This window comes from Macaca fascicularis, chromosome 2 (assembly GCF_037993035.2).
Source record: "Macaca fascicularis isolate 582-1 chromosome 2, T2T-MFA8v1.1".
NCBI classification, from domain to species: domain Eukaryota; kingdom Metazoa; phylum Chordata; class Mammalia; order Primates; family Cercopithecidae; genus Macaca; species Macaca fascicularis.
In genome coordinates, this window is record NC_088376.1 from 101533683 (window position 1) to 101561132 (window position 27450).

A 27450-nucleotide genomic window follows, 5' to 3' on the forward strand; every position below is an offset into this window, starting at 1 on the left:
TTCTGTTCCATTGGTCTGTGTGCCTATTTTTTTATCAGTACCATGGTGTTTTGGTGAATATGTAGCATAGCTTGAAATTAGGTAGTGTAATGCCTCCAGATTTGTTATTTTTACTTAATCTTGCTTTGGTTATACAGGCTCTTTTTTGGTTCCATATGAATTTTAGAATTGTTTTTTCTAATTCTGTGAGGAATGATTGTAGTATTTTGATAGGAATTGCATTCAATTTGTAGATTGCTTTTGGCAGTATGGTCATTTTCACATTATTGTTTCTACCCATCCATGAGCATGGAATGTGTTTCCCTTTGTTTGTGTTACCTATGATTTCTTTCAGCAGCACTGTGTAGTTTTCCTTGTAGAGGTCTTTCACCTCCTTGATTAGGTATATTCCTAAGTTTGTTTTTTTTGTTTTTTTTGTTTTGTTTTGTTTTGTTTTCGGCTATTGTAAAATGGGTTGAGTTCTTGATCTGATTCTCAGGTGGGCTTTGTTTATATTTCCTTATTTTTTTTCCTTTGTCTTTGTTGGATTGGGTTAATTCAAATACCTTGTCTTTGAGCTCTGAATTCTTCTTATTTGATTCTATCACTGTGATTGCTGTGACTTTCCAGAGCACTTTGCATTTCTGTTTGTCCTTTGTTTACAGAAGTTTTGGTTGCTTTTTATTTATGCTATCTATCTATTTCATTAAATAGTTTTCCCTTCACTTCTTGTATCTTTTTTTTTTTTGGATTTCCTTATGTTGGGCTTCACCTTTCTCTGATGCCTCCCTGATTAGCTTAATAACTAACTTCCTGAGTTATGTTTCAGATAAATAGGGGATTCTTCTTGGTTTGGGTCCATTGCTGGTCAGCTATTGTGATTTTTGGAGGGTGTTAACCAACGTTTTGTCATATTACCAGAGGTGGTTTTCTGGTTCCTTCTCATTTTAGTAGGCTCTGTTAAAGGGAAGGCCTAGGGCTGAAGGCTGTTGTTCAGATTCTTTTGTCCCATGGGGTGTTCCCTTGATGTGGCAGCCTCCCCCTTTTCCTATGGATGGGGCTTCCTGACAGCTGAAGTGTAGTAATTGTTATCTCTCTTCTGGATCTAGCCACCCAGCAAGTCTACCAGGCTTCAGGCAGCCTGCTTTTATTCCCTTACCTGTCCCCACCCATATCCTACTTATTGGTTCATTTTACAGCGAGCTGATTGGCCCATTTTACAGAGAGCTGATTGGTCTGTTTTGACAGGGTGCTGATTGGTGCATTTACAAACCTTGAGCTAGACACAGGTTGCTGATTGGTGTGTTTACAAACCTTGAGCTAGACACAGAGTGCTGATTGGTGCATTTACAATCCTTTAGCTAGACACAAAAGTTCTCCAAGTCCCCACTAGAATAGCCAGACACAGAGCACTGATTGGTGCATTTACAAACCTGAGGAGGTCCTAGGAGTCAGTTGTAACAGGATTGTAAATATGTGCTCCAGTGAGTTTTAACACAGTATGTCAGTTGCTCTTGGCCTTTCTGTTTATCGATACTATCTACAAGATGTTAAACCACAGGGAGGTAGAAGCTTTATTAGCCATTTCTGCCTGCCAAGATTGTGGGATTTACTGACTTCGTGCCCTCCATGTTCCTTGACAGCCTGGGCCTCTCCTACTGGATTAATACCCGATGAGTACCTGAGCACTCAACAGTGAGACAACGCAAGGTCAGGGGCTTTTGAAGCACCCAACCCCTGGGTGTCAGAAAGCTTGTGACTTTACTCAGATAAATTCTATTTTAGCATGTTGGTGGAGGTACTTTGTGGCCTTTTGTTGAAGTGAAAAGTAGTATAATAGGCCGGCCAGGCTTAAAATGAGTTATTTAATCTCTCTTCAACTTTCTCATGATGCCTTATTTTCATAACCATTTGTAATCAGAGCACTTCGGAAGCAGCACAAAATGAGTAACTTGCTCCCAGGACCCCATTTTTACTTTTCGTAAAGGGAAAATACATCCTCATGTACGTGTGAAAATAATCAGAAAAGACGCATACAAAATGTAAACCATTTGAATTAAACGTGTATGTCTGTTTGCTTCTCCGTATTTTCTACGGTAGTCGTGTTTTGCTTGTATCATAAAATCAAAGCTTATTCAGGGAAAATAAGCATGCTGAGGTACACACGGCTAATTTTGTTTTTCTTCTAATTCTGTTCTAGAAATTGAAGCCAAGGAAGCTTGTGATTGGCTACGGGCAACTGGTTTCCCCCAGTATGCACAACTTTATGAAGGTAAGCTGGGAATGCCATTTTTTAAAAGTTGGCATAATCGTAATCCTTTGTTCGCGAACATTACTGATCTGTGACTTATTTTCAGCAGTTTTATAGTTTAAATGTTTTACTTAAAAAAAAAAAATGTAGTAAGCATGCAAGGCCCCCACCACTGAAAACAAAAACTAGCACCTTGATAACACGCCCATGCCACTCCCCCGTCTGCCGCCTGCCACTCCCCCATCTGCCACTCCCTGCCTAAAGTAATCAGCATCCTGAAGACTATCATTTTCTTCTTTTCTTTTTATATAATTCTATTGCATTTCCTGAAAAGTACATTTTTACAAAGTTATTTTTACCTTTATAAAGAGGGTACTGTGCTGTATGTAATCTCTTGGGGTTTTTATTTTTCACTTCATATTGTATTGTTAAGATTCTTCTGCCCGGCGCGGTGGCTTAAGCCTGTAATCCCAGCACTTTGGGAGGCCGAGACGGGCGGATCACGAGGTCAGGAGATCAAGACCATCCTGGCTAACACGGTGAAACCCCGTCTCTACTAAAAAATACAAAAAACTAGCCCGGCGAGGTGGCGGGCGTCTGTAGTCCCAGCTACTCGGGAGGCTGAGGTAGGAGAATGGCGTAAACCCGGGAGGCGGAGCTTGCAGTGAGCTGAGATCCGGCCACTGCACTCCAGCCCGGGGCGACAGAGTGACCCTCCCTCTCAAAAAAAAAAAAAAAAAAAAAAAAAAAGATTCTTCTATACTGTATGGCCTGTTACTCATTTGCTTTGGCTGCTGTGTAATACACCATTGTGTATTACACAAGAAACCACAGTTTATTCACATCCACACTCTGGTTGGCAGGTATTTTGGCTTTCTCTGTTTTGCTTTTATAAGCTGTGCTGTTGTGAACATTCTTGCATCTATCTTTTGTGGTACATGCATAATAATTCATCTCATAGGAGCAGAATTACTGGGTAATAAAGAATATGTATGTTCAATTTTACAATGCAAGTTTTTCGAAAGTGCGTGTGCCGATTTTCACTCTTACCAATCTATGTATCCACATTCCCTCAACACTTGATATTGTCAGACTTTAATTTTTGCCAACCAAATGGATATAAAATGATATACAGATTTTGACTGCCATTTCCCTAATCCTTAATGGTAAGAAGCATTTATTCATGTCACTTGGCCACATTTGTTTGCTCACATTATGCTTCTCTGCGTGATTTATAAGAGCTCTTTTTATTCTAAATGCTAATCTTTCATTGGTCATGTGTTGCAGATACCTTTCCCACCATTTGTAATTGGGCATCTCACTTTTCTCTAGGTCGTCTTTTAATGAATATTATGTTTTCTGTGGCATTCAGTTTTTCAATTGAGAAAAATGGTTAAAAAAAAATATAGGATCTGGGCTGAATTCTTACCATCTCATTTTCTTAGCAGTGCCCTGGGGATTTCTTGGATACTGAGATCATTCTCTCAGCTTCTGCATACCGTGGGGAGTGCTCACGCTCCATGCATGTCAAGATAAATGGGCTGTTCATTTATTTATTTGTTTGTTTTGAGACAGAGTCTTGCTCTGTCGCCCTGGCTGGAATACAGTGGTGCGATCTTGGCTCACTGCAACCTCTGCCTCCTGGGTTCAAGTGATTCACCTGCCTCAACCACCTGAGTAGCTGGGGTTACAGGTGTGTGCCACCATGCCCGGCTAATTTTTGTGTTTTTAGTAGAGCCAGGGTTTTACCATGTTGGCCAAGCTGGTCTTGAACTCCTGACCTCAGGTGATCCACCCACCTTGGCCTCCCAAAGTGCTGGGATTACAGACATGAGCCACTACGCCTGGCCTAGGCTGCTCATTTAAATGGGAGTTTCATTATTCTCTATATGAAGTCAGTTTAAAATAATTACAGCTATGAACTAATGCGTTTTATGGGTAACTTTCAAACAAAGGTTGGGTGAATAGTAAAGTGATTCTCAAGTTAGAATACCCGGTCTTCCTTATGCAGCCTAGATTGATTGTATGATATTTTTTTCCAAGAAGATGGATTCTGAATTGTTTTATTGTTGGACTGTGTAAAATATCTTACTGTTTCTTCATTCCAGAGAATATTTCCAACCAATTTCTTTTGATTAACTTGCATGCTTATTTTGGTGGAGTTGCTTGTCTTTCCTTTAGAGAGAAGTTTTAACCTGTTAACATTTAAAAGGGCTTTGGGGGAAGGGGGACCAGCATTCTATTGGATTTTCAATTCATAGCTTTACTGGAGATAAGGAAAGATAACTGCATTGGCAGTGACACCAAAGCGGCTGTCCTTTTGTTCTCCTATTTAGAAATTAAGTTTTCTTCAATTATGCACATTTTTGGCATTGATTTGCTGCCAGGTAGCACTTTCTTGTGATATGTATGTTTGCTAAGACCCAATTCCAGTCCCTGTGTCACTTCTTTCCTAATCCTAAACCACAGGGTGCATTTGCACAGGTTACATTTGGGGTCCCCTCATGTTCCCAAGTCTTTTGAAGCATAAGCCTATTTTTGGGGAATACTGCGTATTGTTCTGGGCTGTCGCCTCGCCGTTTTTCCTGCCACCGTGTGCTGGGTGAGTACATACACCATACATGCCATACCAACCCACACATGCCCCCGTGTTTAGCTTGATTTGGGTACTTGGCAATTTATACTTCCTGCCTTTCAACCCACAGTGGAAGCTGAATTCAGAGAACATCTTCTGTACATCAGTAAACTATCATCTTTTAAAAGCCAGTCCAGGCAAATTAAAAGAAAATTACTGATTTAATTCTTTCACTCCTCACTTGCATTTAATACCTACCAGATTTTTTTTAAAATTGTTAATTTGGATTAGAAAAGGAATCTGAAATATTGCTCTGTGTATACTAACTTAGAAATTCCTAAAATAATATAGTTACTTTCTCACATATAGGTAACAAGCATGTGAAAATTTCACTTTACATTTATACATCTGATGTTATACTGTGTAAATATTAAAAAATATTCCTTAATATCAGCTCTGTTATTTCATCTTGGTGTGTATTCACAGTGAAATACAGGCCAGGAATGGTGGCTCATGCCTGTCATCCCAGCACTTTGGGAGGCTGAGGTGGGAGGATCGCTTGAGGCCAGGAGTTCAAGGCCAACCTGGCCGACATAGTGAGACTGCATCTCTATTTTAAAAACTTAAAAACAAACAAACAAACAAACAAAAATACAGTGTCACAACCTTCAAACAGTGTTACAACCTGTCTTGCTTCATTTAGTAATGCTCCAGTTTGCATTGACTATAAATCTTTCTATTTCCATTATAATGGTTCCACTAATCATTTGTCTAAGAGAGACTTGGTCTATAAATTAGTGAAGAAATGTAATTCTGTGATACTAAATTTTGTATATTCATAAATCTTTGGACTAGCCACTTCCTTGGTCTGCCTATATTATCATTTAGGGAACAATGTCGGTAATCCAACTCTAGCCTTCAGAAAATAAAGGATAGACTCTAAGTTTATATTCATTCTGATATATTATCTCTAGAAAATAGATTACTAAGAATAAGGAATTCTATATCATTCCATAAAACCAGTGATCATAAGAAATAATAAAAACATAATGAACAGTTATGTACCCACAAGAACTGAAACAGGACTAATTACCTGCATCTCCAAAACTGCTGACAGCCATGTTTATTCCACTGTGTGGCATTAGCCATTTTGAAGGCCAAAGGGATGTTTTATTTTTTATTTACTTTTTTCAGACAGGGTCTCACTCTGTCATCCAGCCTGAAGTGCAATGGTATAATGAGAGTTCACTGCAGCCTCAAACTCTGGGGCTCAGGTGATCTTCCACCTCACCATCCCATGTAGCTGAGACCACAGGCGCGTGCCACTATGCCCAAAAAAATTTTTTTTAATTTTTTTTGTAGAGACAGTGTCTCGCCATGCTGCCTAGGCTGGTCTCAAACTCCTGAGCTCAAATGATCTTCTCTCCTTGGGCTCCCAAAGTGCTGGGATTAGAGATGTGAGCCGCAGTGCCCAGCCAAAGAGAATTTTTTAGCTTGTGGTGATTCTAGTTTCCTGCTGTGATGACTGATTTCACCCAGGTCTGGTCCAAAGAGTTACCCCACACCGAGACACTCCTCCTCCTGGTACTGTAGTAGCATTCTACTGAGAAGGCCCATGATTTGCCCTCATAACTGGAACTCCAAGAGGGTGATAACTTGCCTTTATCCAGTGGCAATTTCAGAGCTGTTGTAAATTTCCACAGTGGCTACTTCCACTCTGCTTTTCTTGGGTATATTTACTTACCAAGGGATCTTTTTAGGCCGTCCAGAGAAAGGAATTCCTCCATTGAGTTGACTGTTTTCCCCCTCTGTGGTTTTCAATTCTGATACAACTTCTTCATTGTCTTGAGAGAATGGAATGAACTCTTCTACAGATTAAAGGAGTTGAGATTCTGCTGTTCTATAGCAACTTTATAGCCAACCCTTTCTTTTTAGGGGAGTTATATCAGTTCCTATGAGGCCATATTGCAGTGCTAATATTTGTTTTTAAAAAAGCCTATCTTGAATTCTCCTTAGCTCTTGATGCCACGTGAGTGGACTACATTCCATTTCCTACCACTTTTCATTGTTCTCTAGATCTTTCTGTGGCTCAGTTTTTCTTCTGTGACCTTTTCCCTGATCACACGTGAGCAAAGATACACACATACACACGGCCCAGCCACATTAAAAGGCAGCATTCTTCTGACAGTCATTGTGGCTTATATTATAATTTATACTGGAGGCTTATTGCCCGCTGGTTTGTTTAAGGGTATAACAATGTTCTGGGCCGGGCGCGGTGGCTCAAGCCTGTAATCTCAGCACTTTGGGAGAACGAGACGGGGGGATCACGAGGTCAGGAGATCGAGACCATCCTGGCTAACACGGTGAAACCCCATCTCTACTAAAAAATACAAAAAACTAGCCGGGCGAGGTGGCGGGCGCCTGTAGTCCCAGCTACTCGGGAGGCTGAGGAGGAGAATGGCGTGAACCCGGGAGGCAGAGCTTGCAGTGAGCTGAGATCCGGCCACTGCACTCCAGCCTGGGCGACAGAGCGAGACTCCGTCTCAAAAAAACAAAACAAAACAAAACAAAACCCATGTTCTGAACCACTTCTTGACCAGAAGCAATATTTTGAGTTTCCACCACTTTAAAGGTGAAGCTCCTTTAGGACAGTGATGCAGGATTGGCTTGAATTGCCTTATTGTCCCGTAGAACTTGATGGGGAATGAGGCGTCCTACAGGAGGTGCTTAGTACAGTGCTGAAGAGTTTCTTCCCCGCTTTGGTAAACTTGGCTATTTGGCAAACTGGGTTATAGGCACTCAACAAATACACTTGTTTATTTTTCTTATAGATTTCCTGTTCCCCATCTATATTTCCTTGGTCAAGAGAGAGCATGATTTTTTGGACAGAGATGCCATTGAGGCTCTATGCAGGTAAATGGAGAGTGTTTTCCTTTTTTGTTTTTTAAGAACACAGTACTTATCACTAAGATGGGCTTTGTTTGCTTTTGTTCTTGCTAATTGTGTTAGGTCTTTATTGGCAAGCCATATAGCGATCGTAGACCTTTTAATTAAAAATTAAGTAAAATATTGTTATTTAGTATTTCCATTAAAATAGCATCCACACTGTCCTAGGAAGTACTCAAATAATAGCATTCCATATTTGATATGATATAATTGGTGTAACAAGTAACAACTCTAAGGTGGTTAGGAAACTTGGATTAAGGTTTCCTAAAAGGGTAGGATGGAAATTTAGCATGTTCAGAGGAATAAATGGGGGGTGGCGTATAAAGACAGGAGCATCGCTTGCATTCCAGGAAAGCTCCTCTCAACCTCTTCAGTTTTCCCTTGTATAAAATAATGATAGGATGAAATAAGGCTATAAAATAACTCAGCGTGGTCTTTAACATATAGGCAACAGGCAGTTAAATGATGTGAAATTGAATAAAACTGTCAGAAATTCTTGATGGTTGTGCTTTTGGGTCTTCAAGCTAAGAGGCAGCTTGTAGGTTTTAGTGAGGTGGAGGTAATAAAACCTGTAGCAGACAATGATGGGACACTGATAATCCTTTCAAGCTCTTCATGACATTTTTCATCCTTTCTAATTTTTCTCAAAAACTAAAATCCCTAAAAGCTGAATTCCGGGGGAAAAAATTATACACAGACAAAATTCACATAGTTTGATTTGATTATGAAACTAAATAAGTATTATTTTAATTTCAGGGTTTTTCTGTTTTTGTTTTTGTTTCTGTTTTTTTTTGAGAAGGAGTTTCATTCTCGTTGCCCAGGCTGGAGTGCAATGGCGCGGTCTTGGCTCACTGCAACCTCCACCTCTCGGGTTCAAGTAAATCTCCTGCCTCAGCCTCCCAAGTAGCTGGGATTACAGGCGCCCACCATCACGCCCAGCTAATTTTTTGTATTTTTAGTAGAGGCTGGGTTTTACCATGTTGGCCGGGATGGTCTCAAACTCCTAACTTCAGGTGATTGACCTGCCTCAGCCTCCCAAAGTCCAGGGATTATAGGCGTGAGCCACCGCACCCAGCCTGTGTGTGTGTGTGTGTGTGTGTGTGTGTGTGTGTGTGTGTTGTGTTTTGTTTTGTTTTAAAGACAAGGTCTCACTCTGTCACCCAGGCTGGAGTGCAGTGGCACAATCATGGTTCATGGCAGCCTTGACCTCCCAGCTACAGGTGATCCTCCCACTGCAGCCTCTGGAATAGCTGGGACTACAGATGCACACCACCATACCCAGCTAATTTTTGTATTTTTTGTAGAGATGCAGTCTTGCCATGTTGCTCAGGCTGGTCTTGAACTCCTGGGCTCAAGCAATCACCCATCTCGGCCTCCCAAAGTGCAGGGATTAAAGGAGTGAGCCACCACACCCTGTCTCAGTATTTTTTTTTTTTTAATTTGGAAAAACATCATGAAGGTAAAATGACATCCAGTATTTCTTTCCTCTTTGTAGACAAAGAAAGCAGTGGTAGTTCTGTTTTCTGCCTTTCTCATATAATACAGTGTTATTTGAAGCAGCCAAAGTAAGCAGTGGTTTGGGGCAGATAGATGGGATATTTAGAATAGTATACAGACTAGACTAGTTCTCATGGTTTAAAAGAGGGAAAAACAAAGAGTCCTCTTAACCACAGAAATACTGTCACTTTTCTAGTCCAATTAAATGACTGATAGAAATGTACAGGGTATGTACCCATTTTCTGAAAGAAAGCTAATTCCAAGAACTTCACTATGGAGTGCAATATCATAACTATGTCATTGGGAATGAAGAAAATGTCACAGATGCAGTTTCGGGAGGGGAAGGAGTCCGCATCTGGAATATGAACTACTCCAGACATTTTTTTAATGTTTTCGTGCTTAGCTGTGGAGCAGAATTAATCTGTTTTCAATCCATCACTGGTGATCATGCATATGCATGAGGTCACTTCTGAGATGCATCTTAGGAAATATTTAAGCATTACGTCATTTCATACATTTTAAGCCAGTTAGAGAGTGGGTGCTCTGGACAGCAGCAATAGCTTAGGAATTCTTGGGTCGTAAAAATATCACTGCAGCATTTCAGTCCAAAGGGTCATGATTAAATTCTTGAATGCTTTCTCAGAATATCAGTTTGTGAAATGTTGTTTTCCATTTCTGGGAGAAAAAGCATCCTCTGTACTTTGCAATTTACACTGGCTCTGAGTACCTTTTGGGAAGCCACCTTTCTTTGGAGCAAATAAATCTGTGCTGCTAGATCTTTGGCAAAAAGAAAAGCCTAGAAGAAGCAGACTCTGCCAGATATGCTAGTTGGACTTCAGTTTTCTCTCCTGCATAGAATAACACCTCATAGGAAATGCAGTGATGGATGTCAGAGCACTTTAAAACTTAAATTATCAGGCCCAAATTTGAGTAAGTACAGAAAGGCCTAGGGTTAGATTTTCTTTTTTAAAAAAGGAAATTCTTCAGAACACAGTAATAGTCATCAACTGGTTTGTAATGGAAAACCCCAGGGCTCTTATCCCCAAGTTCACATAAATGGACTTTTCATGAAAATGATGCCCCTTTTGAGAGGCCTAAACAAATGTTCGGAAGAAAAGGGACCTCTATTGGGTGTATTTTAAGCACCTTCCTTTATTTTATTTATTTATTTATTTATTTTTGAGATGGAGTCTCGCTCTGTCACCCAGGCTGGAGTGCAGTGGCGCAATCTTGACTCACTGTAACCTCCGCCTCCCAGGTTCAAGCAATTCTCTGCCTCAGCCCCCTAAGTAGCTGGGATTACAGGCACCCGCCACCAGGCCCAGCTAATTTTTAGTATATTTTTTTAGTAGAGATGGGGTTTTACCATATTGGCCGGGCTGGTCTTGAACTCCTGATCCACCCGCCTTGGCCTCCCAAAGTGCTGGGATTACAGGCGTGAGCCACTGCGCCCAGCCAGCACCTTTCTTTAAAACACATTACAAGTTCTGAGCTGTCAGCCGCATAACGTAGTTGAGATACTTATTGTACTGATCATGTGATAGTCACTTCATTTGCTAGACCTGCCTCTTCCAAATACCTCTGGCCTATGGAATTCAAGGGCCAGCAAATAATGAAGCTACAGTATTATTTGAAATTTTGCCCTGTGATTTGGAAGTTCTCTCTAGACTGACAGACTTTTTATAGACTTTGTCTTTGCCTTGTTGATATTTTCTGAACAGTTGATTTTAAATACATGTGGTAATATGGTTGCAGAAATTCAGCTTAAACATTTTACAAAATCTTTCCCGCCTACCTCCTCCTCTTGTACTGGACCATATTTTATGCAGGGATCTTAAAAGCGATCTCATATATACTCTAGCATTATTCTTAGTTTAGAGTGTTCATGTACCTGTGACATTTACAGATCTTACAGCTCCTTTGGTCAAGAAGTAAGCAGGGGCTTCTTTTTCTACTCAGGGCAAGAAGACTTGTAGACTTAATGGGTTTTCTGAGAGCAATGACATTGTCTTAAACCAAAAGTTACAAGTGTGGGACTATAGGTTTTTTGGATTTAGATTGCTACCAGCATTTTTACATTCACACTGCAAGGGGTTCATATATCTGCCCTTGGAGATACATGAGAGAAGTGGCTTGGAGAAGTGGCTTTGGCCTGATCTTGCTAGCTTTACTGTATAATGCAATTCCAGTGGTAAGGCCAAGATTATGAGAACTATACTCAATAGTAATCCTGGAGGAGTGATTCACTTTGTCTTGAAGCATGTGCAGGTAGTATTGTGAACTATGATTCACTACCAGGATACCTCTTGTGAAATGTTCTTTCTATTGTTTGCCTTTCTAAAGCTTCTAAAAACGATTCCAAATTGCTATTTTCCTTGGGAATTAAAAATGACTCCTTCTATAAACACAGCAAAGAATTATGTGTACTTTAAGTGACAGTTGTATAATGAAAAATAGATTTCCACACTGTCATCTGCACTTTGTTGTAGAGCAGCCCGTCAGATGCCTGAGCCATGCTCAGCAGCCCACCTTAGAGCAGATTTTAACTTTGTCACAATTTCTGGTCTGTTAAAAGGGAAGCATGTAGCCGGGCACAGTGGCTCACGCCTGTAATCCCAGCAATTTGGGAGGCCAAGATGGGAGACTCACTTGAGCCTCCAGGAGTTGGAGACCATCCTGGGCAACATGGCAAGACCCCATTTCTATAAAAAACAAAAAAAATTAAGCAGGCATGATGGCGCGTACCTGTAGTCCCAGCTACTTGGGAGGCTGAGGTGGGAGGATCCTGTGAGCCCAGGAGGTCCAGGCTCCAGGGAGCCATGATAGCACCATTGCATTCCAGCCTGAGTGACTCTGTCTCAAAAAAAAAAAAAAAAAAGAAAGAAAGAAAAGGAAAGGCTGGGAGTAGCATATAATTTTTTTTAAAGCAATTGTACAGATTCCAAGAAAATATCTTTAAGAATTGTAACCATTTTTGTGAGAGTCTTACTTGGAAAATTGTTTCTTTCCCTCTTCTCCCTCTTCTCTTCTTTGTTTTTGGCCTGTTTTTACTTTGAATACAATGGGGCCCAGGTCCCCACCTGCTGTGCTTTTATCAGGGTTCCTGCAGCTCCATGCAGAGAAGCTCTTGAACCTTCGATAGGCCAGCCTTGTGCTCCTCCCTCTTCAGAGCAGGGTACAAGTTGCCCAGGAGATAAGAGGGACACATTCCTGTGGAGCCCAGCCTGGGAGGGTTCTTAGAGGGATGGGAAAGGCCCGGGTTTCTGGACAGATGGGTTATGAAACCAGCATTTCAGCCACTGTATGAGGAATCCCTTAGGATATAAGTTGCTTTCATTTATTACTACCATTAATATTTATGTTAGAAAGGAACACAGATGACTGGGCGCGGTGCCTCATGCCTGTCATCCTAGCACTTTGGGAGGCCAAGGTGAGCGGATTGCCTGAGCTCAGGAGATCGAGACCAGCCGGGCAACATGGCAAATCCCCACTTCTACTAAAAATACAAAAATTAGCTGGGCGTGATGGTGGGCGCCTGTAGTCCCAGCTGCTCAGGAGGCTAAGGCACGAGAATTGCTTAAACCTGGGAGGCAGAGGTTGCAGTGAGCCAAGATCGCACCACTGTACTCCAGCCTAGGCAACAGAGCAAGACTCTGTCTCAAAAAAAAAAAAAAAAGGAAAGAAAGAAAAAGAAAGGAACACAGAAGTTGCTGGGTTTGAGAGTCACCATGTTTTTAATCGTGTGGACTTAGACAAGATCTGTGACCTCCCCAAGCCCCATTTCTTCATTTGTAAAATGAAGGTTAATCATAATATCTATACCATAGGTTTGTTGGGAAGATGAAGTCATACATAGGAAGTGCCTAGCATAGTGCCTGGCCCGTAGTAGGCCTCATTTGTGTAGCTGGAACTATGATTTGATATCAGTACTGTCCCTGTAAGGAAATAAGGTCCCAGCACAGTACATTATTTGGGGGTCCTCCGGGACAAATGAAAACCACAGAAACCCTAGGGTATAACTCTGGGCTTTAGGTCTGTAATGCCATTAGATTTGTGCTACCAACATAAAAAGATAATGTTGACCTTTATAGAACTGGCCTCCTGGGTCTTTTTCATTCGACTAAAATCTAGAGTTTGTGAAGCTAAACCCCTCTCCAGCCCCATAGGCCTCTGTGACTAGTAAATTTGGTTATAAAGACCATTCAACCATTAAAGCCCAAATGAAGTCAAGTGAGTATTTGATTACAGGTTTGATTAATGGAACCCACACCTAAGACTAACTGTAACTATTCCGGATTCTTTAAATCTTGAAAACATTTGAGAACTAAAACACTGTGGGTGTAAGTCATTTAAGTAATTGATACCCCCAATAGAGGGACCTTATATCCATTCATTTTAAAGTATGCAGACTTTTTCTTAGTTATTTGTTTTCTTTTCCTCCCCATCAACACAGAATTCTTCTGAACATAGGCACTCTGTGCTATCTTTGTTTATTCTATAAACAGGCTACCACATAAGCTATGAAGTCGAAATTGGGCTTATCAGGCAGGGAAAAATACTTTCTATTCGTTGCGTCCACATTGTTAGGCAAACTGCAAGAACAGGATCAGGAAGATAAAGCCCTGAGGTGGTCTCTTGGTTCCCAGGAATTTGTGTGAATTAAATGATCTTATCTTATGAAAATGTAAGAATCCCGCAATTTGTAGGAAAAACTGGAAAACTGGTGACAGCAGATAGCAAACAGACACATTACAAGTTCATTTCAGGAAGACTGAGTGATGACCATCTGGGAGATGGCAGGAAAATTGGGGCCTGAAGGGCTGTCATTTATATTTGTACATACCATTTAGTTCAGCATATTTAAAGAATTTCTTTTTTCAACTATTGCATTATTTCTCCATGAGGCTTTGGATTTTTTTGGTAAGTATTTTATTTTCAATGGAACTGAATTTCCCTAATTTTAAATTGATATTAAATTGTTTGGCAGAGGTCAAAGTATTGGTATCATAATTACAATAGTATGCCTGTTGCAAAAAAGAATCTGACCTAAGTGCTTAATTTTGAACTCAGTAAGATTTGGATCCTTGAAGTTACAGTATGCAAATTATTTAAATGATCATTTATTCTATTGCCATGACTATAGCATACATTATATTGTCCTCTAACAGGGAGCTGTTCTAAATATTGGATATTAAAGAGGGCTTCAACTTCCATTCTGTGCAAGGACTCTAAAATTTTAAGCAGGCTGTCCAAGATTATGATTCATCAGAGATAACTAAAACTAATTTTTAAAATTTGAGTTTTAATTTGAAATACAAGACACTGTTTATTTTGCCAAAAACTCTACTTGGTTCTTTGTTGCTGTTGCGCTGTTTCTATTTCTGTGAAAGGAGACATCACAAACTTTTCTTTTTTTTTCTTTCTTTTTTTTTTTTTTTTTTTCGAAATGGAGTCTGGCTCTATTGCCCAGGCTGGAGTGCAGTGGCACAATTTTGGCTCACTGCAACCTCCACCTCCCAGTTTCAAGCGATTCTTCCTGCCACGGCCTCCCGAGTAGCTGGCATTACAGGCACCTACCACCACGCCCAGCTACTTTTTGTATTTTTAGTAGAGGTGGGTTTTCGCCATGTTGGACAGGCTGGTCTCAAACTCCTGACTTCAGGTGATCTGCCTGCCTTGGCCTACCAAAGTTCTGGGATTACAGGCGTGAGCCACTGTGCCCAGTCAGAAACTTTTCTTTCTTGGCACCACGTGTGGCAGTCCATAATGACTCAACCTAAGAGTTACTGGAAGAATGATTTTTCTCAGTAAGAGCAACTCATTGAGAGTTAAAGAATCAGAGACTTGACAGTATCATAGCTGTGTGCCATTTTACACTAAAATATAAAAATTAAAGTGAAAAACTTAAGAAACATAAAGGTATTTTTATTTTTATTTATTTATTTATTTTGAAATGGAGTCTTGCTCTGTCGCCCAGGCTGGAGTGCAGTGGCGCGATCTCTGCTCACTGAAAGCTCCGCCTCCTGGGTTCAGGCCATTCTCCTGCCTCAGCCTCCCAAGTAGCTGGGACTACAGGTGCCCACCAAGACGCCCGGCTTGTTTTTTTTTGTATTTTTAGTAGAGACGGGGTTTCACCATGTTAGCCAGGATGGTCTCCATCTCCTGACCTCGTGATCCACGCACCTCAGCCTCCCAAAGTGCTGGGATTACAGGCGTGAGCCGCCGCACCCGGCCAAGGTATTTTTAAACGACTCACTTTTTAAAGAAGTTTCTAATACTCCTCTAGGTTTTAGATATTACTGAGTTCCAAGAAACTCCTTAGATATATGAATTGTTTAAAAACAGATGTTTATCCACTGATTAGAGAGTGGTTGCCTATCTTTGCTAACGTTATTTCTTTGCTCTGTAGGCATCTAAATACTTTAAACAAATATGCGGTGATGAAGCTAGAAATTAGTTCTCATCGGAAACGAGTGAGTATACAAATTGCATAATAGAATGAGGGGGAAAGGGGCAAACAAAAAAGTGAATGATGTGTTTTGTAATAGCTTTTCTTTCTCAAAGTCTTAGTTTCTTGTTCCGTAAGCATCTACATCTTGAATTGTATCACCTAGACTCGATAGCCTTATGTAGTTGAAGCCAATAGTTGCAACTAGCCCATTACATTATTTTATCTATTATTTTTGACCTGATCACATCAGCTATGATTTTGCCTAATTATTAACTCAATGCCTATTACATAATAAAGGGATCATGCTTAAGGAATCTCGGTGGATTTTTGCATTGCTTATAGAGGAAATAAAGCTTATTTCCAACTCTTGTCTTCCCAAATATAACAGTAACTGTGGTTCAAAGCCATAGAGGTGAAAGCGAAGGCCGATTTGTGCAATATTGAAGAATAATAAGAGATTTGGAGGGAGGAAAGGAATTGGAGGAGGAAGAGGAGAAGGCAGGAAATCCCACACAGTTTAGTCAAATGGTGGTACAGAACCAAATTGGATGGTATTTTCTTCTGTGTGTGAGTTGTGAAGACTTTTTGTGAGATCTTAGAAGAAGAGGTGGGTGTAGTACTGGGAGTAAGTGTCACAAATCAGAGTAAACAGGAATGAGTCTGGTCAAAGAACATATTTCTGACTTCTGGGTACAAATTTGAATTATGCCAGAGTCCCTGAGCTGCAAAAAGTTGCCTTCTTGGGGAGTCAAAGCTTTTAAACAAATGAACTGGAACCTCGGCGCCCACTGAACTGTGCAGAAGAGCCCTAGAAGCCAGCGCTCCATGCTTTCCACTCATTGTCCTGTGAAACTTGAGCCATAGGATATTTTCCACACCAGTGGAAAAGACATGTATCATACTGAATTGTGCCCTTTGATATCCTGCCGAAAAGGCCAAGATGCAATAGTCCATGTGACAGCATATCCCTGAGTCCTGTACATAAATCAGGCATAATCAGCAAAGACGTTCCTTAGTGTTTATGAATACCGCTAGCTGTCAGGGCTGGGTATTTGTGAAGCCTTGTTCAATTGGCTAGAGCATGACTGAGGTTGAAACTTCACAGGTCAGCTGTGGCCTGAGTGCTAGCCCTCATGTCTTGTAGGGGAGGTGAAGAAAAGGTACTGGTAAGAGTCTCCAAAGCCCTGTTAGTGGACTGAAGCTGCATGATGACCCACCTTGATCCAGGGCCCCTTTATTCCAGTGGGAGACCTTAGAAATTTTTAGTGTCTAGAGATTTGAGTTGCCACTTAGTGGACTGAAGCTGCGTGATGACCCACCTTGATCCAGGGCCCCTTTATTCCAGTGGAAGACCTTATAAATTTTTAGTGTCTAGAGATTTGAGTTGCTACTCTTCTTAGTGTTTGAAAAGTACCTTTTTAATTGCAAGAGGGAATATAAACATACACCAACAAAAGACAGCACAACGGAAGGCAGCCCAGAGGCAGTCCTGCTCATTGCTGACTTCAGTTCAGAATATTTTGCATGCCTGGAATTTTCACCATCTGGGAGGTTTCCTCTGTGAGCAATTAAAGAACAGCCTGCAGATCCCAGAGTTTCCATAAAATAGTTCTTATTTAAACTTGCAGCATTTGGTCAGGCACTCTCCTGTTAAATTCTTTAAATACATCTTTGTTATTTAAAAAACAAAACAAAACACTGGGCACTGTGGCTCATGCCTGTAATCCCAACAGTTTGGGAGGCCCATGTGGGAGGATCGCTTGAGGCCAGGAGTTTGAGACCAACCTAGGCAACATAGTAAGACTACTGCTCTCTACAAAAAAATTTAAAAAAGAAAAAGAATATGTAAATGGGGCCAGGCGCGGTGGCTCAAGCCTGTAATCCCAGCACTTTGGGAGGCCGAGAGGGGCTGATCACGAGGTCAGGAGATTGAGACCATTCTGGCTAACACGGTGAAACCCCGTCTCTACTAAAAAATACAAAAACTAGCTGGGCGAGGTGGTGGGCGCCTGTAGTCCCAGCTACTCGGAAGGCTGAGGCAGGAGAATGGTGTAAACCCGGGAGGCAGAGTTTGCAGTGAGCTGAGATCCGGCCACTGCACTCCAGCCTGGGCGACAGAGCGAGACTCCGTCTCAAAAAAAAAAAAAAAAAAAAAATATATATATATATATATGTATGTATGTATGTAAATGGGACTGGGCACAGTAGCTCATCCCTGTCACCGCAGCACTTTGGGAGGTACAGGTGGGAGGATCACTTGAGGTCAGCAGTTCAGAACCAACCTGGGCAATACAGCAAGACCCCATCTCTACCAAAAAAAAAAAAAAGCTGGGCATGTTGGCACTTGCCTGTAATCCCAGCTACTAGGGAGGCTGAAGTGGGAGGATCACTTGAGCCCTAGAATTTGAGGCTGCAGTAAGCTGTGATCATGCCACTGTACTCCAGCCTGGACAACAGAGTGAGGGAGACCCTATTTCTAAAAAAAAAAAAAAAAAAAAGAAAGAAAAAATAAAACCCTTAAAATTAAAATTATAAAGTACAAGGGGAGAATTGACACTACTGGCATATTATGAGCAGCCTCCTGCTCATGCCCTGCTCCCTGCTGGCTGCCAGCCCCGGTGTGTGAATGGCTCCTTTCTGTCTTTGCAGAGTGACGATGCAGACGAGGATGAGCCTTGTGCCATCAGTGGCAAATGGACTTTCCAAAGGGGCAGCAAGAGATGGTCCCGGCTTGAAGAGTTTGATGTCTTTTCTCCAAAACAAGACCCAGTCCCTGGGTCCCCAGACGACTCCCACCCGAAGGACGGCGCCAGCCCCGGAGGCATGCTGATGGACCTTGGCGAGCGCCAGGAGGTGTCTTCCGTCCGCAGCCTCAGCAGCACTGGCAGCCTCCCCACCCACGCGCCCCCCAGCGAGGATGCTGCCACCCCCTGGACTAACTCCGTCATCAGCGTTTGCTCCTCCAGCAACTTGGCAGGCAGTGCCAAGTTCGGCAGCCTGCCGTCTCCCAAGGAACTGTCCAGCTTCAGCTTCAGCATGAAAGGCCACGAAAAAACTGCCAAGTCCAAGACACGCAGTCTGCTGAAACGGATGGAGAACCTGAAGCTCAAGGGCTCCCACCACAGCAAGCACAAAGCGCCTTCAAAGCTGGGGTTGATCATCAGTGGGCCCATCCTGCAAGAGGGGGTGGATGAGGAGAAGCTGAAGCAGCTCAACTGCGTGGAAATCTCCGCCCTCAACGGCAACGGCGTCAACGGCCCCATGCTACGAAAGAGGAGCGTTTCCAACTCCACGCAGACCAGCAGCAACAGCAGAAGCCAGTCGGAGACCAGCAGCGCGGTCAGCACGCCCAGCCCTGTTACCAGGACCCGGAGCCTCAGTGCCTGCAACAAGCGGGTGGGCGTATACTTAGAGGGCTTCGATCCTTTCAGTCAGTCAACATTTAACAACGTGATGGAGCAGAATTTTAAGAACCGCGAGAGGCCGGGCGCGGTGGCTCAAGCCTGTAATCCCAGCACTTTGGGAGGCCGAGATGGGCGGATCACGAGGTCAGGAGATCGAGACCATCCTGGCTAACATGGTGAAACCCCGTCTCTACTGAAAAATACAAAAAACTAGCCGGGCGCGGTGGCGGGCGCCTGTAGTCCCAGCTGCTCCGGAGGCTGAGGCAGGAGAATGGCGTAAACCCGGGAGGCGGAGCTTGCAGTGAGCTGAGATCCGGCCACTGCACTCCAGCCTGGGCGGCAGAGCGAGACTCCGTCTCAAAAAAAAAAAAAAAAAAAAAAAAGAACCACGAGAGCTACCCAGAGGACACAGTGTTCTACATCCCTGAAGATCACAAGCCTGGCACTTTCCCCCAAAGCTCTCACCAATGGCAGTTTCTCCCCCTCAGGGAGTAAGGCTCTGTGAACTGGAGGACGGGAAGCTTCTACGGCCCTGGCCACATCAGCTTCAGGAGGGAAAACAGCAGCGACAGCCCCAAGGAACTGGAGGCGCAATTCTTCCAGCTACGTGAGCAGCCGCCTGAGCATCTATGACAACGTGCCGGGCTCCACCCTCTACTCCAGTTCAGGGGACCTGGCAGATCTGGAGGAGGACATCTTCCCCGAGCTGGACGACATCCTCTACCACATGAAGGGGATGCAGCGGATAGTCAATCAGTGGTTGGAGAAGTTTTCTGATGAGGGAGACTCGGACTCAGCCCTGGACTCGGTCTTTCCCTGCCCATCCTTTCCAAAACAGATACACCTGGATGTGGACAACGACCGAACCACACCCAGCGACCTGGACAGCATAGGCAACTCCTTGAATGAACCGGAAGAGCCCTCTGACATCCCCGAAAGGAGGGATTCTGGGGTTGGGGCTTCCCTAACCAGGTCCAGCAGGTAACAATTTTTCTCCTCCCTCCAGATGTGAGGCATGGGGATCAGAAAGAGATTGCCTGTGCTTGTTCTGTGGGAGGAAATGGGATTAAGTCTGGCATTCTTAGCCATGTCCATTCCTAAGGAAGGTGTCAGACCAGGAAGCACCAAAATTCAAAAAAATGGATATGATTGAATGGGTATGGAGTTCTGGTTGGGGAAGATGAAAAAAGTTCTGGAGATGGTTGGTAGAGATGGTCACACAATGAGAATGAACTTGGTGCCACTCAACTGCACACTTAAAAATGGTGAAAACGGTACACTTTACAGTGTGTATATTTTCCCATAATGAGGATTAAAGCATGGAATAGAAATCAAGTCCTCTCAGTTCCTAAGATAAGATGCCAGGAAGCAGCCCGTTGCTAATGTTGCTTCTACCTATTAAAAAGCCTTTGGGCCAGGCACAGTGGCTCACTGTACTCTAATACTTTGGGAGGCCGAGGTGGGAGGATCACTTGAGGCCAAGAGTTTGAGACCAGGCTGGACAACATAGGTAGACTCCATCTCTACAAAAAATTTAAAAATGAGCCAGACATGGTGGCACAGGCCTGCAGTCCTGGCTACTCAGGAGGCTGAGGCAGGAGGATCACTTGAGCCCAGGAATTCAAGGCTGCAGTGAGCTCTGATGGCACCACTGCCTGGGCAACAGAGCAAGAAAAAAATCAAATAAATAAAATCAAATAAAAAGCCTTCACACTCACTTTTCTCTCCATTTCTCTAGCAGGCACCGACTGAGATGGCACAGTTTCCAGAGCTCACATCGGCCGAGCCTCAACTCTGTATCACTACAGATTAACTACCAGTCTGTGGCCCAGATGAACCTGCTGCAGAAATACTCACTCCTGAAGCTAACAGCCCTGCTGAAGAAATATACACCTTCTAACAAGCATGGTTTTAACTGGTAAGAGTTTAAACAGTCAACTGTCCTTGAAAGATATTTTTGGGGCCAGGTGCGGTGGCTCACGCCTGTAATCCCAGCACTTTGGGAGCCTGAGGCGGGCAGATCACGAGGTCAGGATACCGAGACTATCCTGGCTAATACGGTGAAACCCCGTCTCTACTAAAAATGCAAAAACTCAGCCGGGCGTGGTGGTGGGTGCCTGTAGTCTTAGCTACTCGGGAGGCTGAGGCAGGAGAATGGCGTGAACCCGGGAGGCAGAGCTTGCAGTGAGCCAAGATGGCGCCACTGCACTCCAGCCTGGGCAACAGAGCAAGACTCTGTCTCAAAAAAAAAAAAAAGAAAGATATTTTTAGTCAGCTCCTTGAGGTTGTCCCCACAGTAAAACTATGACACTAATCACTTTCTCTGCATTTTGTTTTGTTTTGTTTTGTTTCTTGAGACAGGGTCTTGCTCTGTCACCTAGGCTGGAGTGCAGTGCAGTGGTACAGGCTTGGCTCACTGCCGCCTTGACCTCCTGGGCTCAAGCGATTCTTCCATCTCAGGCTCCAGAGTGGCTGGACTCCCGAGTAGGTGGTACTACTGTCGCTCTCCACCACACCTGGCTAGTTTTTTTTGTTTTTTGTTTTTGTTTTGTTTTGTTTTCTTCTGTTTTGTAGAGATGCGGTTTCACCATGTTAACTAGGCTGGTCTCGAATTCCTGGGCTCAAGAGATCCACCTGCCTCAGCCTCCCAAGTTGCTGGAATTACAGGTGTGAGCCACCACACCAGCCACTCTCTATATTCTTGAGGCCACATTTGATATTGTTGAAGCCAGTGGAGTCTTAGGAAATTATCAGCGTGGGTTGATTGAGTTTTCAGCTCTCTGAGTGACAGATTGCCAGTTGATGGGGGAGAGAATGCATTACTCTTGCATCACGTGGTATAGGCACCTCCTTCCCAATATTAGGAATAATCCACTATAAGTAAATATATGCACAGTATCAGATCATATTTTTGGACGGAAGAAAAGGAAAACATTAAGATTTAATGAGACCATCTTTGAAATTCTTGATTTACAGTACCTGGTCTTATAACCCTATTCATGCCTTTTTGTAGAAATCATTTTGGGCTGGGTGTGGTGGCTCATGCCTGTAATACCAGCATTTTGGGATTCTGAGGCAGGTGGATCACATGAGGCCAGGAGTTTGAGACCAACCTGGCCAACATGGAGAAACCCCATCTCTACTAAAAATACAAAAATTAGCTGGGCGTGGTGGCACGCAGCTGTAATCCCATCTACTCAGGAAGTTGAGGCATGGGAATCCCTTGAACCCAGGAGGTGGAGGTTGCAGTGAGCCCTGAGATAAGGCTACTGCACTCCATCCTGGGCGACAGAGTAAGACTCTGTCTCAAAAAAAAAAAAAAAAAGAAAAAGAAAAAAGAATCATTTTGGATGCAATGCAAATATTTGTAGCATCATTAAAAAATCTACCTGTGCTAAATAATTCAGGTTACTTTTTTTCTAGCAAAGACTCTCAAACAGTGAATACTTATTTTAAGGAATTCACTACTCTAACATATTATAGACTCAAATGTAGAGATGAAATGCATTGTACAAATTGTTGATAATTACTTTGAAAAATATAGCTCCTTAGTATATGGAATGTGAGGGGTAGACTGTAAGGCTAGATGGGTCATGGATATTACCTAATTTGGATACATCTTAATTTTTCTGCTATCAGTGCAAAGCAGAGAAATGTTTCTAGATTGTTATCTCGGTGCATTTTTCAGTGTCAGCTGGGAATCCTTAAGTCTTTTCAGTAATCTGAGTGTTTATTATCCAGTTGCACAACTACTGTATTTGATAAAAATGGAGAAGCCACCCATTTTATTAGTAGCACACTGTAGCAAACGCAAGTTACTTGAGAAAGTCGGCAAAGTAAGGAAACTGTTCTGTCTTCAGCTCCTCCTCTCCTTAGGACTCATAGTGGGTTTAACTTCAGCATCAAAGCACCTCCTGTTCAAAGGTTGTTTTTATGTGAGCTCTGCTAAATACAGAAGTTGTTTGTTCTGAATGACAGAAATAAGTATTGACCGGTTTATCCTCACATGCTTCAGATTCTCGGTGGGGATCGTAACGTGTTCTTTTCACATTCCGCCATCGGGCTTTTCTCCCCCAACAAAGCGAGTATTATGCACACTTATAGCCGTGATACCAATATATACTTAACTGTATGGAAATACAACCTTAACTCTGCTCTTTCGTTTTACCTTTCCTGGAGCTATAAACAGTAACATGCCATGGCTGCTGGTGAGCATTCAAAAAGCAAAGCGGTCTGTCTTTTCTAGAGTTTCTCTGTGCTTAGAGTAATATTTTCCCTGCTGGCTATTTAAAACTGCATATTTTAGATTCTCATTTTTGAGTTGCCTACCCCCATGCCACCAAACCCTCAAGAATCTGAAAGTCCATAATACTTCTTGAGTTCTGGTCAGCGTTTCCAGTGACTCAAAACTAACTGTAAAAGCCTCACATGATGGGATCTGTGGAGCAGGGAGGAATCCTACACAAGGTTCTTTTCCTGTTTGGCCTTGCCCTTTCGGGTCCTGTTCAGAGAGGTCATTTGGAGAGCTGGAATTTCTGCTTGACAGCCTGAAATGCATGACATGGGTTTCCTGCTGTTGCGTATACTGCTGGGGTGGACCTGGTTTCAGGACACCGGGGAGCCTGGGGTCGGCTCACAAAACCCCCATTGTTCCTTTTCCATCCTCCTTTAGAAACCTAAAAATGTAATGTTCTGCGGGTCATCAGCAGGAGAATTTATTTTGACTTCAGGTCATTCACTGTTGAGCTCTGGAGTTGGCTCCCATTGTGTTAGGCTCTCATTGCTGTTTTCCCATCATGTATTACCTGCATCTTTTGACCCTAAATGCTTTGGATCTCATCAAGAACTCAGAAGTGATTCTTATCCTTTTGTCAAGACAAAAGAGACCTTGTTTTCACAATCTATCGGAAGCACCTAATTAGGGTATTATACGTTGTTTTCTGCTTGTTCCTTCCTATACTGCCATTCTATAAGGAAATCCATCAGCTTCCTTAAGACTGTAGACCCTAGTTCTCCAGGTTCAAGGTGGAAGGACACTCCCAACTGAGGAAATGAGACTAGACCTCACAACTCCAGCTCTTAGAAGATCTAGAACAGCACTGTCCGGGAGAACTGTCTGGATGATAGGAACGTTCTTTATCTGCACAAGCTGATACAGTAGGTACTGTGCACAAAAGGCGAAGGAGCACCTGAAGTGTGGCCAGAGCCAATGGGGCACTGAACTTGTCATTTTAATTTAAATTTAAGTAGCCACCATATTAGCACAGATCTGGAGCCCACAGGGTTTACCTGCAGAAGTGGACAAGTGTAGACAGACAAGCTAACATGTCTCCCCCGACACCACCATCTCTGTGTTCTTTAACAGGGCCGTGCCCAAGTTCATGAAGAGGATCAAGGTTCCAGACTGCAAGGACCGGAGTGTGTTCAGGGTCCCACTGATGGTCAGTGTGCAGCGCACAGGACAGCCGTTGCCTCAGAGCATCCAGCAGGCCATGCGATACCTCCAGAACCATTATTTGGATCAGGTGAGAGTGCTGCCTGTGGGTCCACGCACTCAGGGGAGCTTGGATTACATGCAGCTTCTTCTAGTTGCGTGGTGTGAACACTGCATCCATGTGAATGTACCCCACACTTAGTGTTGCTCTTCCGACAGGTTGGGCTCTTCAGAAAATCGGGGGTCAAGTCCTGGATTCAGGCTCTGCGCCAGATGAATGAAGGTGCCGTAGACTGTGTCAACTATGAAGGACAGTCTGCTTATGACGTGGCAGACATGCTGAAGCAGTATTTTTGAGATCTTCCTAAGCCACTAATGACGAACAAACTCTCAGAAACCTTTCTACAGATCTACCAATGTGAGTGTCCTTTGATCTTGATTGTTGGCATTGGGGAAAAATAGGACCCACTGAAGCTTGTAGCTTCCTTGATAGCATTTTTTTTTTTTTTTTTTTTTGAGATGGAGTCTGGCTCTGTCACCCAGGCTGGAGTACAGTGCATGACCTCAGCTCACTGCAACCTCTGCCTCCCAGGTTCAAGCAATTCTCCCACCTCAGCCTCCCAAGTAGCTGGGACTACAGGAGGGTGCCACCACATCTGGCTAATTTTTGTATTTTTAGTAGAGACAGGGTTTCACCATGTGGGCCAGGAAGGTCTCGAACTCCTGACCTCAAGTGATCCTCCCACCTCGGCCTCCCAAAGTGCTAGGATTACAGGTGCGAGCCACCGCACCTGGCCTTGATAGCGTTCTTTTGACAAGAGGGTCTGCATGGTGACCTCTTGGAAACCCACGTCATCACTTTCTTCCTTGCCTCCTTGTTTGTGGAACAGGTTTCTGTATAGTTACTGAATGATGCGAAAATAAATTTCCCAGTCTCTAATGACTGACGCAATTGTACGTTTTTACCAGCAGATCCAAGTTAGGCTTTCATTAGTTTCTAGAACAGTGTTATCTGAGCACTCAGATAAAGATCAGGTACCAGGATCTCTTTCTCTCTCCACCTTGTCTACAGAAATTTCAGTTGCTTCACATCCCTCTTGCCGGGCTGTTGGATTTAAAATTTCACAGGTGTCTGTGTGTTTTATCTTGCTGTAAAATGAATAAATAATCTTTTTATGTTATTCATCTCAGTTGCTGCCAGAAATACTTGGGAAAACAATACCCATGCCCTTCTTACTATGTAAAGCTTAAAGAAAACAGTTGTCTAAATTAATGATCAAGATCAGGATTATGGCTTTTACAGCTTTGTGTTTTTCTTGGCTCGGTGTGGTATTACAGCAATGTAATTTAAAAGCAGCCTCTCTTAGCGCTCAAATTGTCTCTAGGACTGGCACAGTGGACTTTATTTTATAAGAAATGGAGCTGGTCTAGATTATTTCATTAGTTGTTTCATCCTTTCATATTTTATAAAAACACAGGTCACATTTTCCTTGCCAAGGTATTTGTTATGTGTTGTAACCATGGAGCTGTTTAATCAGTTTGTCCTATGGAGCTACATTTGAGTGACTTGATTTTTCCACCACATGCTCTTTTAAAGAGTTGTCTATTCAAGGAGACCTGAAGATTGGGATCAGCATTTTCTACATGTAGATTGTTTATGGGTTTATTTGCATTTTTATGTATTTGCATATTCATATGCATTTTTATAACAGCCTCTCAAGCATGCTTTCTAAAACTTAAAATATTACTAATTCAATGTATTCTATTTATTAATTAAACTGAACATTTTCAGTTCAATTCAGTTCAGAACTGAATATTTTAGCAGCTTACTTTTCCCATTTCAAGGATGAAGAAATCAGTTAAACTCATGAAAATCTCCAGAGATACTGAACATTTTGTACTCAAGGCTGAGAGATCTCCGTTCTTACATTCTTGTACATATTTCAGATAAGATTTTTCATCGACACTAAACAAAAGTGTATAGTGTTTTCAATAACTGAGATTGGTAAATTAGGGATTTTTTTTTTCTCATGCTTCGGAAAGAAAAAACTGTTCTGTACACTAAAAGAACAGGCATCCTCTAGAGCCGAACTCTGAGGTGGATTTAAGAGTGTTTGGGTATCGTGGGTGTTTAAAATTTTTTTCACTCCTTCACGAGGCAGGAAATACTTGAGGGTAGTGATGACAGTGGCAATTCATAACTTTTACCATATTAACCTCTAGTACACTTTCTACAAGTGCTTGTTCAGTACTGGGCTGAGGTATTTGATGCCGATATTTGCTTTGGGACATTTCCTTGCAGTATCCATGCAAATTCACCAAGCTGATGGGGAAAGTGCTGGTGTCGTGCAGATGTGCCCAAGGACCAGCGCCTGCAGGCCATCAAGGCTGCCATCATGCTGCTGCCTGACAAGCACCGGGAGGTTCTGTAGACCCTGCTTTATTTCTTGAGCGATGTCACAGCAGCCATAAGAGAAAACCAGATGACCCCAACCAACCTGGCCATGTGCTTAGCGCCTTCCCTCTTCCATCTCAACACCCTGAAGAGAGAATTCCTCTCCCAGGTACGGGCTGCATGGCAGGTGCGTACACAGAGAGGGCAGCCTGCATTCTTCTAGGACTCTCTGTATTTGTGGTTTTGTGGGAGTCTTTCTTGAAACAAGGAAGAAAGACCGCTGTATTAGTCCATTCTCACACTGCTAATAAAGACATACCTGAGACTGGTCTATTGGTGTCCATGAGAAAATAGTCTCACTGGACTTAACCCCCACAGACTAAATCCATCCAACTGATCCTTTTCCTCAGCTCTAAAGGAACTTGAAAAGTATTTCTTAGCTAGAGGCCTGGGTCCTAGTTATGCTAGTGAAGGTTAGATTGCTTCTGAAAATTGTACAATGTTTAAATGTATGTTTA

General features: G+C 42.8%; 2 protein-coding genes across 2 annotated transcripts in view; both read left to right on the forward strand.

The window, feature by feature from the left end:
• Positions 1 to 21025, forward strand: part of LOC123571608 (rho GTPase-activating protein 7-like) — a 32045-nt gene extending 11020 nt beyond the window's left edge. Inside the window, 8 exon segments of the mRNA XM_074033698.1 lie at positions 2180 to 2251; positions 7637 to 7718; positions 18237 to 19181; positions 19499 to 19553; positions 19555 to 19594; positions 19597 to 19687; positions 19689 to 20084; positions 20845 to 21025. Of these exon segments, the coding sequence (XP_073889799.1) occupies positions 2180 to 2251; positions 7637 to 7718; positions 18237 to 19181; positions 19499 to 19553; positions 19555 to 19594; positions 19597 to 19687; positions 19689 to 20084; positions 20845 to 21025 (1862 nt within the window).
• A 3384-nt stretch (positions 21026 to 24409) lies between these two features.
• Positions 24410 to 27101, forward strand: LOC141406908 (rho GTPase-activating protein 7-like). Its single transcript, XM_074031753.1, has 3 exons — positions 24410 to 24628; positions 24757 to 24955; positions 26840 to 27101. Exons 1-2 carry the CDS (start codon positions 24485 to 24487, stop codon positions 24892 to 24894), a joined length of 282 nt encoding a protein of 93 aa, XP_073887854.1. The 5' UTR covers positions 24410 to 24484; the 3' UTR covers positions 24895 to 24955; positions 26840 to 27101.
• The last annotated feature ends 349 nt before the right edge of the window (positions 27102 to 27450 follow it).

What these genes read in the sequence shown, in the direction of transcription:
- LOC141406908 (XM_074031753.1), top strand. Translation starts at nt 24,485, where the DNA reads ATGAAGAGGATCAAGGTTCCAGACTGCAAGGACCGGAGTGTGTTCAGG. An exon ending in AGAACCATTATTTGGATCAG is followed by an intron (nt 24,629 to 24,756) that starts GTGAGAGTGCTG and finishes CTCTTCCGACAG; the next exon opens with GTTGGGCTCTTCAGAAAATC.